This window comes from Phyllostomus discolor, chromosome 3 (genome assembly GCF_004126475.2).
Source record: "Phyllostomus discolor isolate MPI-MPIP mPhyDis1 chromosome 3, mPhyDis1.pri.v3, whole genome shotgun sequence".
Taxonomy (NCBI): domain Eukaryota; kingdom Metazoa; phylum Chordata; class Mammalia; order Chiroptera; family Phyllostomidae; genus Phyllostomus; species Phyllostomus discolor.
This window is the reverse complement of record NC_040905.2, coordinates 197,546,609-197,563,078: the sequence shown is the minus strand read 5'-3', so window position 1 is coordinate 197,563,078 and position 16,470 is coordinate 197,546,609. Positions and strand designations below refer to the sequence as shown.

Genomic DNA, 16,470 nt, shown 5'->3' with positions numbered 1-16,470 from the left:
CCAATGAAACAAAAATGTGAGGACCACTGCTCTAATGTGACCTTAGTGACCAGGAAGGGACTTGCTCCCTTCCCTCCAAGGGAAGGGATTTGCCCTTGGCCCCAGCATGCAGGGCGCAGAGCAGACTCCGGCCCTGAAGGACGTGCGTGCCGAGCCCAGCCACCTGCTCGCATCTAGGAGTGTCCGCAAGGATGAGGGGGACGTCAACCTCTCAGTAAACACACTCGAGGATTCAAGCCGGCCCTTGTGGGGCTTGCCCAATGACCGACAAAGAACTTGGAAGTAATTTTCCAATCTTTTGAAACCTTTAATAACATACACATGCTCTAAGGCCAGCCCTCTAACTCCTTCAGCTCTTTCTGGCCGAGGTTCCCACCCCAGGTCTCCACATGATGTCCGAAGGGGCCATCAGGTGCCACACTCATCAGCTGCCGCTGAGGGGAAGCTGGTCCCTGTCGGCACAGAGGACACAGGCTGGAGCTCAGCCACCAGCTCCAAGGCAGAGCTGCTGGTGGGTGTGTTCATGCAGGTTACCTGCAGACAGGACTTTCTCGGTCTTCTGAGGGGCCGGGTAAGACTCGGGGGAGGACACAGCCCCCCAGGCTAGAGTCTTCTGACCGGAGCAGCCTGACAGGAGCTCTAGGTCCCTTCTAGGCTGTCCTTATGTGCTAGAAAAATATTTTCTGCAGGTGCCAGGTCGTGAAAGGGACGGGAAAGCACTGAGCTGAAGGGAAGAAAGCACTTCAGCCACAGGCTATTCTGCCGGAGAACCACTTCTACGTGCACCCATCCGCCTACCACTCCCCGGCCAAATGCGTGCTGCACACTCAGCAGGCACCGTGCTGGGGAACAGAGATGCAGCGGTGCATGCGATGGCCTCAGAGGGTCCCTTTGGGGGGCTGAGCCCAGGGAGCCACAGGTTCCCCACAGATAGCAGCATTCATGGTTGCACCCAGATCTGAAATGGATGCCGACCCCTCCAAAAGCTGCCCAGTGGCCACAGATAACGTTTGGGGAAAGGATACTGGGTCGAAACGTGGCCTGTGAGGGCGGGTGGGGAGGCACACCTGGCCTCCCCAGTGCCCAAGGTCAGTGGACAATGGAAATGGTCTGGTCAGCCACAGCAAAGACCGGGAAGAGGGGCCCAGGGAAGGACGCGCGGTGGGTGTGGAGCACCGTGCCCGAGGCTGGGTCGTAGAACAGCAGCTCCTGGGCCTGCAAGTCCAGTAGCATGCCCAGCTGTGCCGGGCACCGCAGCAGCCCCAGGGGCTCGTGCTGCCCGTCGTGCGAGAAGCAGAACTCTTGGTCGTAGCGGGAGAAGACCCAGGAGAAGGCGTTGTGGCCCAGACGAGAGTCACTGCCAGAACCCTTGCGGGGCAGCTGGCCTAAGGCCACGCCTACCTTATAGGCACAACTGTTCTGCACATTCACCACCCAGGCGTGCAGCCCAGCCTGGAAGGAGGTGACGGCCAGGGCGTTGGGCCAGTGGTCAAAGCGCTCTGGGCCATCGGCACAGGCCTTGGACTTCTTGGCGTTGAAGGTTAGGGTCCTTCCACCATCCGACAGCTGCAGGAAGGGGCTGACAGTTCTCTCGTCGATGCGCACATCCTCTGTGCCTGCCGGAAAGAATTCTCCGAGTTGCCCGAGGTCCACCCTCGGCCCTACCCTGGTCCTGCCAGGCAGCGAGGGGCTTCCTTATCCCTCACTGGCAGTGTGACTTCATACAAGCCATTTACTCTCTCGGAGCCTCAGTCTCCCCAGTTTAAAATGGGGATCAAAATAGGACTTACCACAGGGTGGATGACACGATACCTAGCAACATTATGTGCTCCATAAATAGTAGCCATGGTAACAGGCACTATTATTGTCTAAGACCCTCATCTGTAAGCGCCGATAGAAATAAGGCCCAGAGGAGAGGCAAATTGCCCGAGGTCGTGCATCACGCTGGTGGCCGGGACAAAATTAAGACCCAGCATGTTGTCCCTACACCGAGCCTCTGGCCCTGGCCACACTGCATTCAAACTGGGCAAATGTGCAGCCTCCAGATCAGGCTTGTCCTGGGGACACAGGCATGGGGGGCGACGAGGCATCAGGTGTGCAGTTTCCACCACTAACCAATGGGACTGCTGGCAAATCGGGGAGTATTATCAGGTAATACCTGATTGTAGAGAATTCCAGCAGCGTGTACTAACATTTTAAGGATAACAGGACAGGAGGTGGGGAGGGTTAAAATTGAGGAAAAAAAATCAATCCACTCATTAACCTAATTCGGTGAATCACACAAATACCACAACTGGGAGGATGGGAACTTCTACCGAGTTTGGGGGAGCCTACTTTGAGAACCCCCACACCAAGTGGGAATTTGTGGAGGCAGGACGTGTCATGTTCACCTCCGTGGCCCCCGCATGCAGCACAAGGTCAGGCAGGCCCATGGTCAGCCTGAATCAGCGTTTGTTATGTGAGCAAGTGAGGCGACTCCAGGCAACTCAATTCTTATTCCAGGTGCTCCCCAGTTGGCCTTCAGTTATATCTTCTTAAAGAGAAACTAGGTTGCCAATAAAGAATACTAAGCAGTCCCAGTAGGGCAGGACATAAAGAGGATGATTTACAAGAATAAGATTTATCCTAGACCTGACTACTCGGCTGGTCTGGAGACAGGAAGGACCTGGTCCCGGTGCCCCGGGCCTTTCCGGTACCTGGGTCCCACCAACAAGCCTGCACCCGGCATCACTGGCTGTTTAAGCTACCACCCACATGCACCCATCCCCAGGTTGGCCCCACAGCAAACCCCAGACAGACAGACAGACAGAGAGAAGCCCAGTTGCTTCAGCTGGTGCTGGGCTCGAGCAACTCCTAACCTGAGAGGGAGCCAAGAGCCGCTGTGGCCCAGAGCTGGGTCAGAAGAGGGCTCCACGCACACGTCTCATCGAAGCTTAACTTTTTCGATTCCTGGGGGTCCAAAATGCCCTCTGCTTCCTCGGTTCTTGAACAGAAAAAAAGGAAAAAAAAAACAGATTCAGAAACATTCTGGAATGTCTCTAGATGCATACATGGTGGCTGGGGCTGGGGAATGCGGACAGAAGTCAAATCCTCTTCCCACGAGGGTGACACCAAGATTGGCAGCCAGGCCCCAGAGAGGAGCTGCCCTAAGGAGGGTTGGGGCCGAAGGGAAGGTGGGCATTTCCCCGGTGCACCGCCCCCTCGCCCCACAAAGAAGCCTTGACGATTTCTTCACAAGGCAGACGATTTACAGGGCGTTAACTGCTTGGTGTCAGCTACTCGCCGAGGATCTAGCACATTAGCAGCAGAGCTGGGACTAGAACTTGGGCCTCTCGCACCTCTAAATGGCAGTCTTTCCCCTCCACCACCCCGCCCAGAGAGAAAATGTCACCTTCCTCCAAAACCGAATGCAGTGGTAAGGCTGCCCTTGGTTCGGTCAACTCCTCTATTCTTAAAATGCAAACACCCCGGAGGGGATCACGCAATGCAACTAGGGATGCTCAGTTATTTCACCAGTTGTCAATTATTCACAGCCCTCTGCTCCCAGTAACTACCTCACCTCGGCTCACAGTGGGGGCTGACTGGGTTTGGCTGGAGAGGGATTTGGTTAATAAAAAGGACTGCCATTTATTTGAGCAGCCAATCTCTAGGCTTGCTGTTTTCTACACGGAATCTCAGATCGTCTGGTCTGGTACAACTGGGAGGTAGTTGTGTACCCATTTGACAGGAGAGAACGGGGCCTCAGAGAAGGCACTCAGCTGAAAAGAGGAGCCGGATTCCAGTCCTGCCTCCAGGCAAAAAGAGAACCCAGGTGGGAGTCCAGGCACCATTCAACATAATCCATCCCTTGACCTGTAGTGAAATCTCAAAGGGATATAGAGCAAAGTGGGGATTTGCCACAGAGCTTTGCAGAGTCTTTTCAACTGGGTTCTGAGAAAGAACTTCCCACTGACTCTAATCCTGAAGGTGGCTTTGAGATGGGGCAGCAGTTCTGAGAGCATACCCTCTTTTCCCCAAATCTCATGGCTCTGCCCATTAATGAAGTGGCGGGGGGTGGGGGTGGGGAGAGTGGGCCATGTCTCGTGGATGCCAGCTCTCTGCAAGACAGGTCACTCGCTGGCTGGGGAGGAAGGAGGTGAACAGAGCCCGAGAACAGCTGAGAACAGGCTATAGTAACAAAGGTTCTTTGTGGTCAGGACAACAGAGGGTCTGTTGCCATCTTCTCAAAGCGGTGAGGCTGGGTCTTCAGGGGCCCCAGCCACCAGGAGGGAGGGACGAGGAGCCAGTGTATGCATTGCTAAGCCACCATCCCAGGGCAAATCTGAGGCCGCTCATAGACACCAGAATCTAGAAAACCAGCCGGTCCAGGTATCTCATGGCACAGAAGAGAAAGCTCGTGACTCCAAAGGAGTGAGAGAGAACTGGGGTTCGGACACAGCAGCGCCCTGGCTGGGATCAGAGGGCCTGGGCTGTGCGGCAGGATCTGCAGCGGCGACAGGCCAGAGCTGAGCCCAGCCAGGGATATGGAGACAACATTGGAGCCTTTAAATAAAGGCACTTCTCAGACAAGTGGGTTTCCAGCTAGAAGGGGCTTGGCAACTTTCGAACATAGTCCTTTGAGAGCATCCAACCTCTAAAGGCACAAGGAACTCCAAACAAATCTCCACCTCAACAAATAGGTCTGTCAACAGCAGTGTGGACTTGGCAATTCTCAGACAGCGTTGTGTGTGCCATAGGCATGTTCTAAACAAACGACTACAGGCTGTTGTCGCCACTGAGGTCCTCACTGTGAAAGAAGGAAGTCACGGACATGGAACGGCAGAAGGTGAAGGAAACGCTTGGCAGTGTCCCGTGGGAATTAGAAGCTGTGCTACAAACTCATGAAGAAAGAAAACCACACTCACACTCCCCAGCTCAGTCTGCTGTCCACGAAGAAGGCCTGGAAGCCACGTCACACCAGGAGCAACGCGCATCTGCCCAGATCTCAGTTTCCAAATGCTACCCGCCACTAACAGGAACTGAGACTCCCTGGAGAAGTACAGGGTTCCAGGGCTGAGGCAGGACAAGAACAAGCTGAGCCTCGGACATTGTATCTTGTGCCGGAACACAAGCAAGAGCTCGAAGAATAATGAGGAGTTGTTAAAAAAAAAAATCCGGGATCCAGCTTGAAGGGGCTAGAACTGGCCCAATCTAGGGCAGTTTGAAGATAAAGTTAATATTAGTAGCAGTAGTGGCAGATTGCAATGCACTGAATAAAAAAAAATCCAGGAGTCTACACTGATTCTATGTAAGTGAGTAAACAAACAAGCAAATAAATAATTCAGGAAGGAATTTAGTGCCAATGAAGACTAGAACTATTGCATGAAGGTTGAAGGTAAACAGGCTATTTATACAACCAGTACCTCCTCACATTCCTTATTAATTACAAAAGGGAAGACAGAACTTTATAATGAAGAAACCTGGTAAGTACCACTTCATCCAAGTGATCAAAATCAACATCCCTGATAAAGGGACAGAGGGATATCCCGTGCCCCTGCTCGGACAGACTGAGAACACATCACTTATGAGATATTCCTGCCAAAAATGCATGACCTGAACCTAACCATGAGGTACTATCAGATGAACTCAAGGTGAGGAGTATTTTTATACAACAACTGTCCGAGACTCACTGAAAATGTTTTTTTTCTTATGGTGCAATTGGCAACACTTGAATGTGGACTATACATTAGATAATAGTATTATATCAACATTAAATTTCTGAACTTGATAATTATGCTGTGGTTATGTGAGAGAATGTCTTCGTTCTTAGGAGAGAACTGCTAAAAAATTTAGGAATAGAAGATCATGTTTTCTGCAACTTACTTTCAAATAGGTCAGAAAAAAGTTTTATACATATATACTTAATAAACAGGAGCCCTGGCTGGCATAGCTCAGTGGATTGAGCACGGGCTGCGAACCAAAATGTCGCAGGTTTGATTCCCAGTCAGGGTACATGCCTGGGTTGCAGGCCATGACCCCCAGCAACCGCACATTGATGTCTCTGTCCCTCTCCCTCTCTCCCTCTCTCTCTCTCTCTCTCTCTCTCTCTCCCTCCCTCTCCCTCCCTCCATTCCCTCTCTAAAAATAAATAAATAAAATCTTAAAAAAATAAACAGGAAAAAAGAGACACCAAGAAAGAGCAAATCTGGCAAAATATTAACTAGTATTTCCAGGTGAAGGTCATTATACTATTTTTATAATTTTATAAGTTTAAAATATTTCAAAACAAAAAATCGAAGATCAAAATTTTTTCAAAAATCACACCAGCTTGATATTGAAGACAGACGGACCGTGTTAAAGGGCGAGGATGAAGCTAAGGGGGAAAAGGAGGCCGGGTCGAAGTGGGGCAGGATCGCAGGAGGGGAAAAAGTAGGAACAAGCCGAACCCACTTTAAAAGGAGACAGTGAAATGAATGGGCATGCGTCCATACCATGGAATACCTCACAGACTCCCCAAGAAGGGAGGTGAGTCTGCACGTATTGACATGGAAAGATTCCAAGGGAGCCTGATACGTTATAGAACAGCAAGAAGAAAATGATCCCATCTGTGTTTTAAAAATATATTTTTTAAGGAGGAAAAAACCCCCCACATATTCTCCTATGATTATACATAGGAAAGTCCCAAGGACAAAAACTGACTGTTAAAACCGATCACCTCTTGGGAATCGGATTGGGAAGGGGTGATTCATTCTTAATTTAATTGTTTTATACTGGTGGAAATTTTTTGGTCTCTCATACACATGTATTGCTAGTGAAACCTAAATGCAAAAACAGATCAGAAGAACGGGCTGTGCTCCCCAAGGACAGCTATGAAATCTTGCACAATAAGATTAAGAATTTAATTTCTTTGCCTGGCAAATCACATCCTTTTAGCTACTTCCTCAGGCTCTTGGTTCTCAGCCTTTTGGGACCTAGGTAGAGCCTGGTGAAATTCTTTTCTTATTGCATAATGAAAATGCAAATTTTGAGGGTTTCAAAGATTCTTTCATTAGAGAAAGCGGGAGTGAGAAGACAGTCCCTGAGACAGGTGTCAGATGTGGTCCCAGCCCCAGCTCTGGCCCTTGGGCAAGTCCCTTCCCCTCTGTGAGTCTCAGCATTCTCATCAGGAGAAGGCGGTAAAACCCTGCGACAGCGTGACGGTACAGTTATTAATCATGTTAGGTTAGGCTGTGGCAAGCCCGATGGGTAAGTGGTTATTTCACTGCCCTTACACATGGGTCTAAAGCAGTTCTCCAAGCTAGAGCCAGGAGGGCCCCTGTCCGGCGAGCCTGGCTCCAGAGAAGCCACTCTGCTGCACACCCTGGGCAGTAGAGTCTGAATGCAATGGACTGCTTAGAGGCCCCAAGGCCATGGTTTCCACGTCTGCCCAAGTGAATTATGGGGCCATACTCACCTCTCAAAAATCTCCTGCTCCTTCTGCTGTGAGACAAGAAAACAAGAGTCAGGCTTGGCATCAGAACCCAGCAGGCAGTCAAGACTTAAATATATTCAACTGGCGTGGAGGGCTCCACAGGGGCAGAAACTCTAGAATAAAAAGTTCTACTCCTTTAAGACGCAGCACAAAGCTACACTTTCTTCCTCGAATATCCCCCCACCCCGCACTCAGATCACATCACTCTGTCGCTGGGCCCCGTGTTGTCCTGGATTTCCCTCAGCTACACTTCAGGACAAACACGCATCTACCCAACATTTTATCCCCCACAAGACAGTCAGCAAGCAGACGGCTGGGGCCCTTTCTGAATCTCCTGCTGTGACTGTCCCAGTGTTGGGACGGAATGAGCTCGGCACGTGGCAGCTGTGTGACTGAACGGATACACGATCTAGGGCGGCCCTGGGAACTGTCCTACTTGAACTGCAACGGGACAGAGAGCTCGGCTGCTCTACATTCTCATTTCTCTGCCTGGCGTGTCTTTTGAGACGTCACGTTGTCCCTTAAAGACAGCAGGCATCTGCACATCTGTCTAAAATACTTTGAAAGGATGTGTGCCAAAATATTAATCCTGGCCATTTCCAGATGGTAGGATTAAAGTTGGTCTGTCTGTCTTCATATTGGACCCCTTGTCAGCCCTTCAAGTACAGAGTTCTCTCTCCACCCTTGTACTTCCTTTAACATAGTGGCGACTCTTATCTTTCAGGCATCAGCTTCTAAGTCACTCATCCAGGAAGCCTTCCCTGACCCCCTCAAGTTTGGCTTGTGGGGTCCCTAGCTCCCAGGAATGTCATCTACCACAGCACCTGTCGCTCCCTATCCTAATATTCAGTTTATGCACCTGTCTCCTCCACAAGGCTGCGGGTCCCTGACAGCTGTATCCTGCAACTCTACCCCACAGCACAATGCTTAGCGCATAGCAGGCACTCAGTAAATGTTTGCTCATTATTGAAAGAATAAGTACCAGGTACAGAAAAAAATCCATAATAATTTTATCTCCCCGTCTCATCCCTGCCCCAATTATCCTTATCCACCCACCTCCTACCAATAAACATTCTCGACATTTTCGGGCTTTTCAGAGAGACTGGCCAGTCGGTAGCGCCCTTACCCTGGCCTGACTTACAATCAGCTGGAGGTCATCCATCTGGGTGAGCATGTCCACCAGGCTGGTGCGGATGGTGTCGAGCTTCTGCAGAGCCTCGGCCCAGTGCACTCGCTGCGTCAGGATGCTCTGGTGGGCCCGCTCCTCTTCACCGTGAACCTGTTCCAGCAGCCGCTGCTCCTCAGTCTCACACAGGCTCCTGACCAGCCCCAGGCGCTGGATGACCAGTTCCCGCGCTGCGCTGGCCATGCTCTGATGAGAGATGAAAAAACAGAGTCGGATCCTGGCCTAGCCCCAGTCAAGGTCAGGAGTGCTTGGGCTCGGCCAAAAGTAGTGTGGGGACTGATGAGCAGCGTCTACCATAAACACTGTGGTGGCAGTAAGAGTTCTCAAGCCATCCCCGCCCTGAGTCCCCAGATATGGTTGAGGGGAAGGAAATGTAAAATCCAGACACCCAGCCCATATCTCAGGGAACCAGGCTTCCGGAATGGAAGAGCTGGGTGGGGCCTAGAGAACAACTAGAATCACCTGCTTATTTCACAGACGGGAACACCAGGACCAAGAGACCAAGGTCCCAGATCACAGAACTGCAGAACAGACAGGGATTAAAAAGTCATCCCTGTCGACAGGATCTGTACCAACAGCAGTCCAGCTGATATTTTTGACCATGTCTGGGAACAAAAACCTCATTATTTCCTAATACATCCATTCCAGCTGCTTACATGGTAGAATTCTTCCTGCCACACGGGAGGCCTGAAGTCAGCCCTCAGCCAGTGGAGTTGCCGTGTGTCCCCTAGCAACTAGCACCATGTCTGGCACACAGTAGGCACTCCAATGTTTACTGAATGACTAATGGGAAGTTTTTCCCCCACTTAGTCAAAAATCTCTTGGTAGCAGTCACATGCCCAGTCAGGGACAGAGGTTGGACTAGAACCCAGTGCTCCTGACTCTCAGTCCAAGCCTATCCCCCCACACCACTGCCATCGGGTAATCTACACTACCCAAAGGCGTCTGTTGCATGAAGCACCTGCCCTCTTGCCAGATAAGTAAGAGAGCAACAGTGATGCCAGAGAGTCAGGGATAGCCAACAGCTTCCTGTGCCCTGGCTCTGAAGGCCTGCTTTGTGCAGTGCAGGTGACAATTATCCCTGTTTAACAGAAGAAACTGAGACCCATCATTTGCCCAATAGGGAAGAAGGAGCGGCGAGGCGCATGGCCCAGTGAACCTGGGAGTTCAGACTCCACTTCAGTGCTCTCTTGAGGCAACAAAACTAAGGGGTTGGGCAATGAGGCTTGGGAGACAGTGCCACAGTTTAAATCTTAGCTGTTCCACTGGTTACATGTGGAACTTTGAGCATGTTCCTTATTGTCCCTGTGCCTCAGCTTTCTAATCTGTCAACTGAGGAGAATAATAGCATCTACCTCACAAGGCCACTGTGAGGATTACATGAGTTAGTACATGTAGACAGAACAAAGCCGGCACATGAGTGACCAGTAACAATTAAGAACAAACACAGAAATGCTGGAAAAATAGCTCAAAGCATCCTTTTAAAAGTGAAGTTGCTCTGGCAGCTAAGTAAAGGAAATCCCCCAGAGTCCAAAAGCAGAAAGGAAACTAGAAACCAGTTAAAATACGAAAAGTCGGTCCTTTGAAGACTAACATGATAGACACGCCTGGGACACCTGTGATCAGCACTCAACACGACAACAGAGAAAATGGATAATTTTTCCAGAAAGAATTGACTCAAACCAAAGGGGAAAAGAAAACCAGGAAAAATCCTATAGTTACGATGAAAAACGAATCGGTAAAAAATCTACCAACAAATAAACCACCACACCCAGACAGTTTTACGGAGGGTGTCACCAACATTCAGGGCACAGATAATCCCAAACTTATACAAGCTCCTTCAGCGAGACAGAGCGTTCTGTGTCCCAGCTCACTGAATAAGGCTTATATAACCTCAGTACCAAAATCTGATAAGGACCACACAAGAAATGAAACTCATACACAGCTAATCTCATGCCTGAGTATACATGCAAAAACCCTTTTTAAGAGCCCTAAACTAAGATCAGCAACCCAAACCCAGAAACCGTGTATAACAATGACACAAGGGGAAGGAGGAGAAGGGCATGGCTATAACCTGGGTGACACAAGGGATCCTCATGATGGACTGTTCCGTATCTCGATTGTGGTGGAAGTCACGTGAATCTATACACGTGATAAAGTTGCACAGAATGAAATACACACACACAAATGAGTGCATGTAAAACCAATAAAATCTGAGTGAGGTGAGCTGGATCAGTGTCAATTTCCAGGTTTTGATATAAAATACCATAGTTAGGCATGATGTTACCACTGTATGTGAATCTGCATTTACTGTATGTGAATCTACAGTAATCTCAAAATTAAAAGTTAAAAAAAAGTACATTATGATCGAGTCGAGTTGGTTTTCCCCAGGAATTCCAGGATGGTTTAGCATTAGAGACTCTATGAATGTATTACCATATTAACAGACTGGTGGAGAACAAAACACGTCTGTACACTGACAAGGGGCATCATTAAGAACCTACAGGAAAGGTGATAAATAATGGAAAATGGGAGCAATCAGAGGAGAGCTCCCACAAGCCCTCCCGTCACCAACCCATTTCCCTGCACCTCTGCTCACTCCGCCTGCTCCGTTTCTGTGGATGAGCTGCCCACGCTTTTACTTACGAGCAATCCATCCACTGGTTTCCTGGATCCCACCCCCTTTGCTGTACCTGAACTTCCTCTTTCTCTTGCATCATTAATTTTCCCGTTTCTACTGGAAAACTCCCATCAGCTTACACACATGAAGTAACTTCTCCCGTCTTAAAAACAAAATAAACACCCTCTGGATCCCTTATCTCTCTGCACCATCCTCCCATTTCTCGGCGCCCTTCTACAGCAACATTCACGAGTTGCCTGTGCGCACTGTCCCAAATTGCTCTTCTCCTATTCTCTCGGAACCCCACTCCAACCAGGCCTTCACCCCGCCACCCTACACAGTTCCTCCTGTCAGGACCCCTAATGCTGTGCATGTTACTAAACCCAACGGTCCATTCTCACGTACTACTATGGGGGAGGGAGAGAGGGAATGTGTGGAAAGAAGTCATAGGCCCTGTCCTTGAAAGGCATTCTTGGGCCCTGACTACTGTGGCTTGGTGGCTTGGGTGTCATCCTGCAAGCCGAAGGGTCGCTGGTCCTATTGCAGACCTGTCCCCAGTTGGGGGTGTTCGAGAGCCAACCAATCGATGTTTTTCTCTCACATCAATGTTCCTCTCCTCTCTTTCTCCCTCCCTTCCCATTTCTCCAAAAATAAATTAATTAAATTTTTTTAAAAAAGGAAAAGAAAAGCATTGTTGAGCGATGTAGCTGTGGTAATGAGTCAGCTGAATAAAGAATCGGTGATGGGTGCAGTAGCAGCAGGAGCACTGGCCAGAGAGTCAGAAGATCCAGGTCATAGAACTGACTCCGGCAGGAGGCCGTGGGACCTTGGTCAAGTCAGTTAACCATCTGTAAACAGGGATGTTGCTGCCACCTACTGCATAGGACTGTTATAAAGAATACTCAATGTAAAAGTCCCTAGGTTATTTTATAATTCTGGGGCTGAGCACAAAATAATTAGATGGTAGAAGAAATCTACCTTTCGTGATCCCTTAGCCCCCAAAAGGCATTTTCTAGCTGCCCTTGCACCCCATGTGATATTCTCCCCAGGTGGTAAAACCATCCTTCCAGGCATCCGGCTTTGTGTTAGCAGCACAAGGAGTTTGTGAGGCTGGGAAAGGCCCCTAGACTGGTTCAAGCCCCTAACACTGGGGTCTCCTCCTAGGACAAGACCCAGGGGAGAGGGAAAAGGGGAAGAATTACCTACCACTGCTCTCTGGCTCTTCCCCGGCAAGACCTCGGCCACATACTTGGTGATGCCAGCACTTTGTAGCTGCAGCCTCTCACACTGGTCCACGATCTTGTTCTGCAACACAAGCAACACCCATGGCATCTTGACCCACGATGATCTACTCACTCCATTCCGCTGATTTTTCTCCTTTACCCCCCTCCACCACCCACTCCCATGGTGATACCCCAGACCTCATCACTACTGAAAGCTATACCGCCTCCAAAATCTTCATTTCAAAAATCCCATACCCTGCCTATCCCCCCCATCCTTCTAGATCACTAACTCTAGAATTGGCAGCCCAGCTGGAGATGCCAGTACATGAGTCTTAGCTCTTTTCACAACCCATCACCCCCATAGGGTGGCCTCGATTCTATCTGTCCTGAAAATCCATGGCCCATTTTATAATCACTTTCCTGCACACACTCTCAATCTTCCTTTGTACTCAGCTACCTGACCCTCCGCACACGCATGCAAGCAGAAGAGCATGGCTTCTCACACTGTTCCTCCCCAAGTACCCGCCACCCCCATTCATTAAATAGCACCATCAATCATCAACCTCACTATCCAGAAAGAAAAAAAAGTTACTCTTCAACCTCACATCTAATCCACCGGTGAGTCCTACCAGCCACATCTCCAAAATGACTGTCTTTCCTCTGGCTACTGCTGGTCACCTCCACTCCAGCCATTCTACCCCGATCACCATTATCTCTCACAGCAACCACTGTCAGAGCCTCCAAACTGGGCTTTCGTTCTTGAACCCCACAGTTAGACACTGCCACATATTGTAAGGAAATCAGATCAGGTCACTGTCCCTGCTCAAAACTCTCCGATGACTTCCCAATACACCCACAGCAAGGTGAGATCAAGCTTCTTACCTTAGCCAACAAGGCCCTAGCTGATGTGACTCTGCCTATCTCCCCAGTGTTACCTCCTTCCACCCTCCACACTGGCCTCCTTTCTGTTCCATAAACACACTGACTTTGTCCTGATCTCAGTGTGAGCCTGTTGCTCCTCCTGTCTCCAGCAGTCTCCTCCCAAACATCTCCATGCCTTGCCCCTCCCCCCTCCATTCACATACCATTCCTTCACAAGTCTTCCTCATCCATCTCCACATCCCATTCCCTTACTCTGCCCGTTTTTCTCTCCCTTGTACTATCATTCCTGACTGTATATTATGTGTTTATCTTTTTTGTATCTTCCCCCCCACCACTAGAACATGAGCACCCTGACTTGATTTATTCTCTATGTCCCACTACCTAGAGGACAGTTCCTATACATAAGAAGGCCCCGAATAAGTAAATATTGCATATTTGTTGAATGAATAAAACCCATTTCCTTGACCACAAGAAGTTCAGCGGTTCACAGCCCCAAACCTGCGAGCATCGCCCATGCGAGTTTTAGAAATTTAGCTGAGGCCCGCAGAGAAGTAACTTACCCAAGGAGATGCGGCCAGGCCCCTGCTTTCCCCCTCCATGTCTCCAGATAACAGTGGGAGCCCTTCCAAGCAGCAGCCCCTCCACTATTTCCCCAAAGAGCATGGCCCAAGTTCCGCCTTCCAGAAGGCAGCTCGGCTACCTCCTCTGGGAAGCCCTTGCAAATCTCCCTCCACCCCCCAAACCAGGAATGAGCACTACACTTCGCCAGTCCAAATACAAGGCTAGAGAACTGAGGTGACTGGGAGGAAGCTGGGATCAGCACATGCCACAGGACTGAAGGATCTGAGACTGGCTTTTTGAAAGGCTACAGGGACAGGAATCCAGAAGGTAAGTGAAAAGTTGTTTGAACTGGTGCTGTATTTGCTCATTTCACGAATAATCTTGCCCTGGAGCGAAATGTCTTTGCTGGCTGGAGGAGTAAAAGGAGCGTGTACAAAAGCCCTAATCTAATCAAAACTGGAAGAAAAAAGGGCAAGAAACACCTCTCTCCAGGCAAAGAAGGTGAGCACGCCCAGGGCCTCAGGAGCATTCAGGGAGGGAGTCCCAGGTCCAGTGCGTTCCAAAACAAGCATTGGGCCTGCCTCCCTGCCCCAGCCTTCACCCCACCCACCACTCTAGTTCAGCCCTGATGGCAACTTTTAAAAAAAGTTTACACTAAATTCTCACTCCCATTAACATCACTTCCTCCCTCCAACCACTAAAGCAAAGAAGTGGTTTCCTCTGGTCTAGGCAATGACTGCCCTGGTCCAGCCCCGAACAGCAGAAACCCGGGAGGAGCTCCTGTCCTGTCCTGGGACTCAGTTTCCTCATCTATAAAATGTAGGCAGGACCACTCCTTCAAAGGGGCTTGGTCTGGATGGAATGACATGATGCATATTTAAGTGCTTTGGAACTTGCAAAGTTTCTGTGCACAATGGAAGTTTATTAAACTACATTATCCAAGTTCATTTTCATAATCTCTGTCGTGGATCATGGTGACGAGTAGGGCCAACCAGGAGCTTTCGGGTGTCACTCAATAACTGAATCCCTCCTGGCCCCAGCACCCGGTCAGAGGTGTTCATTACAGTCCAGTCCGAGGAGGCACGTTTCCAGCCAGTGCCCTCAGCTTCCACAGCTGGGCAGAACTCCAGGGACAGGCTGGAAGAATCAAGCCTTTTAATCAAATTGCAAGGAAATCCCCAGTGGCCACAGGTAGGGTGGAAAGAGGGAGGAAGCCCGAGGGTGACTTGACTCTCCAATCTCAGCAGTTCAGGGAGGGGTGGTGACAGAAAGGGGACCAGCCTGGAGTCCAGTGGAGGCTGGAGGGGGGAAGAAACCCTAGGTAAAAGGTTCCAGCAGGAACCTCCTGACTCCTGCCCGCCCTCTCCGTTCACTCAGGCGAAACCAGATTGAAGTACAATCAAGGCCAATCCTGAAAGGGAAAAGAATCACCTCACCAGGAAGCCTGACCAGTGGAGGAGTGGAGGGGTTTTGAGCCACGGGGCTGAGGAGTGTGCAAGGGCTGGGTTTTTGCCAGAGATCAGCTTCCACCAGGACGGTGGGAGTTGGAGCAGCTGGGCCCTTTATTCCCCAAGGCCAGGCCGGGTTCCTGGCCTCTTCAGCAGGGCAACGGAGAAGCTGGACAGCTGGATCTGCCACTGTGTGATCCTATTATCTTATTTATATCACACTATAACTCCAATAAACGCGCGCTATTATTGCCCCCAAACTACAGATGGGGGCACTGAGTCTCACAGGATTATGTGGTTCACAAGGAGGACAGGCGGAGGTGACATTCGTACTCAGGTCTCCAGGGGCCACACCCTTTAACCGCCTCGTTCTACAGCCAGTAGTACCACCGCGGAGCCTGGGCTCCTGGCCCGGCCCCCGGGTCCCAGCCGGATCTCGCCCAGAGCGCCTCCCGCGCTGGGCGCGCCCTCCCTCCGGAGCCCCCCGCCTTCCGGCACCCAGGGCGGCTCACCCGCAGCTCTTCTGCGCTCTCCTCCGCCGGGCGGATGCGGTGTCCCTGGCAGCGGCCGCCCAGCTCCGTACAGACGGCGCACACCGGTCGTCCCTCGGAAAAGCAGAACCACTTCAGAGCCTGGCCGTGCTCCGGGCAGAGAGGTCCCGGCTCAGGTGCCGGTCCCGGCTCCGGTCCCGGTCCCGCGCTCTCCGCAGACATGGCCGAGCGACCGCCCGGCGCCGAGCTCTCCACCTGTCGCAGGTGCCCGCTGGGCGGGGCCTCCTGACCCCGCCTCCGGGCCCCCACCCGCGGCCACCAGCTTCCTCCCGCCCAGTTCTCGCGGCTCGTTGGGTACCCGCCCCACACCCTAGACCGGACCCTGGCCCAGATCCCTCCTGCTTCAGCAGTTGTTTTTTTGGTTTGTTTGTTTTTGATTTGCTGAATTAAGTCGTGTTGTAGCAGGTTTGTTTTACAACAAACACAAAACAGCAAATCTTAATGTGACCGTAGGAAAGTTCTTTCAGCATTTATAAGTACCAGGCTTTTGCTAAGCGCTTTATAAGTGTTGTATCACGTAATACAACAGCCTTTTTTTATTTGAGGGGC

General features: G+C 50.6%; 1 protein-coding gene across 4 annotated transcripts; it reads right to left on the bottom strand.

The window, feature by feature from the left end:
• Positions 1-286: 286 nt before the first annotated feature.
• Positions 287-16,167, bottom strand: BSPRY (B-box and SPRY domain containing). 4 transcript variants are annotated; one of them, XM_028517292.2, is made up of 6 exons: positions 15,883-16,167; positions 12,463-12,561; positions 8,577-8,822; positions 7,433-7,458; positions 2,859-2,983; positions 287-1,616 (listed from the first exon to the last, which is right to left on the bottom strand). In XM_028517292.2, the coding sequence occupies exons 1-6, from the start codon at positions 16,081-16,083 to the stop codon at positions 1,090-1,092; spliced, it is 1,224 nt and encodes a 407-aa protein (XP_028373093.1). In that variant the 5' UTR covers positions 16,084-16,167; the 3' UTR covers positions 287-1,089. The 4 variants fall into 4 exon arrangements, with proteins under 4 accessions (XP_028373093.1, XP_035877978.1, XP_035877979.1 ...); XM_036022085.1 differs by having other exon boundaries at positions 7,433-7,455; XM_036022086.1 differs by having other exon boundaries at positions 7,433-7,455; positions 8,592-8,822.
• Positions 16,168-16,470: the final 303 nt, after the last annotated feature.

Coding starts and splice junctions, on each gene's coding strand:
- BSPRY (XM_028517292.2), bottom strand. CDS start 16,083: ATGTCTGCGGAGAGCGCGGGACCGGGACCGGAGCCGGGACCGGCACCT. Junction 8,823..12,462: donor GGAAGAGCCAGAGAGCAGTG/GTAGGTAATTCT, acceptor ATCTCTCATCAG/AGCATGGCCAGCGCAGCGCG. Junction 2,984..7,432: donor GAGCAGGAGATTTTTGAGAG/GTGAGTATGGCC, acceptor TTTCTGTTCAAG/AACCGAGGAAGCAGAGGGCA.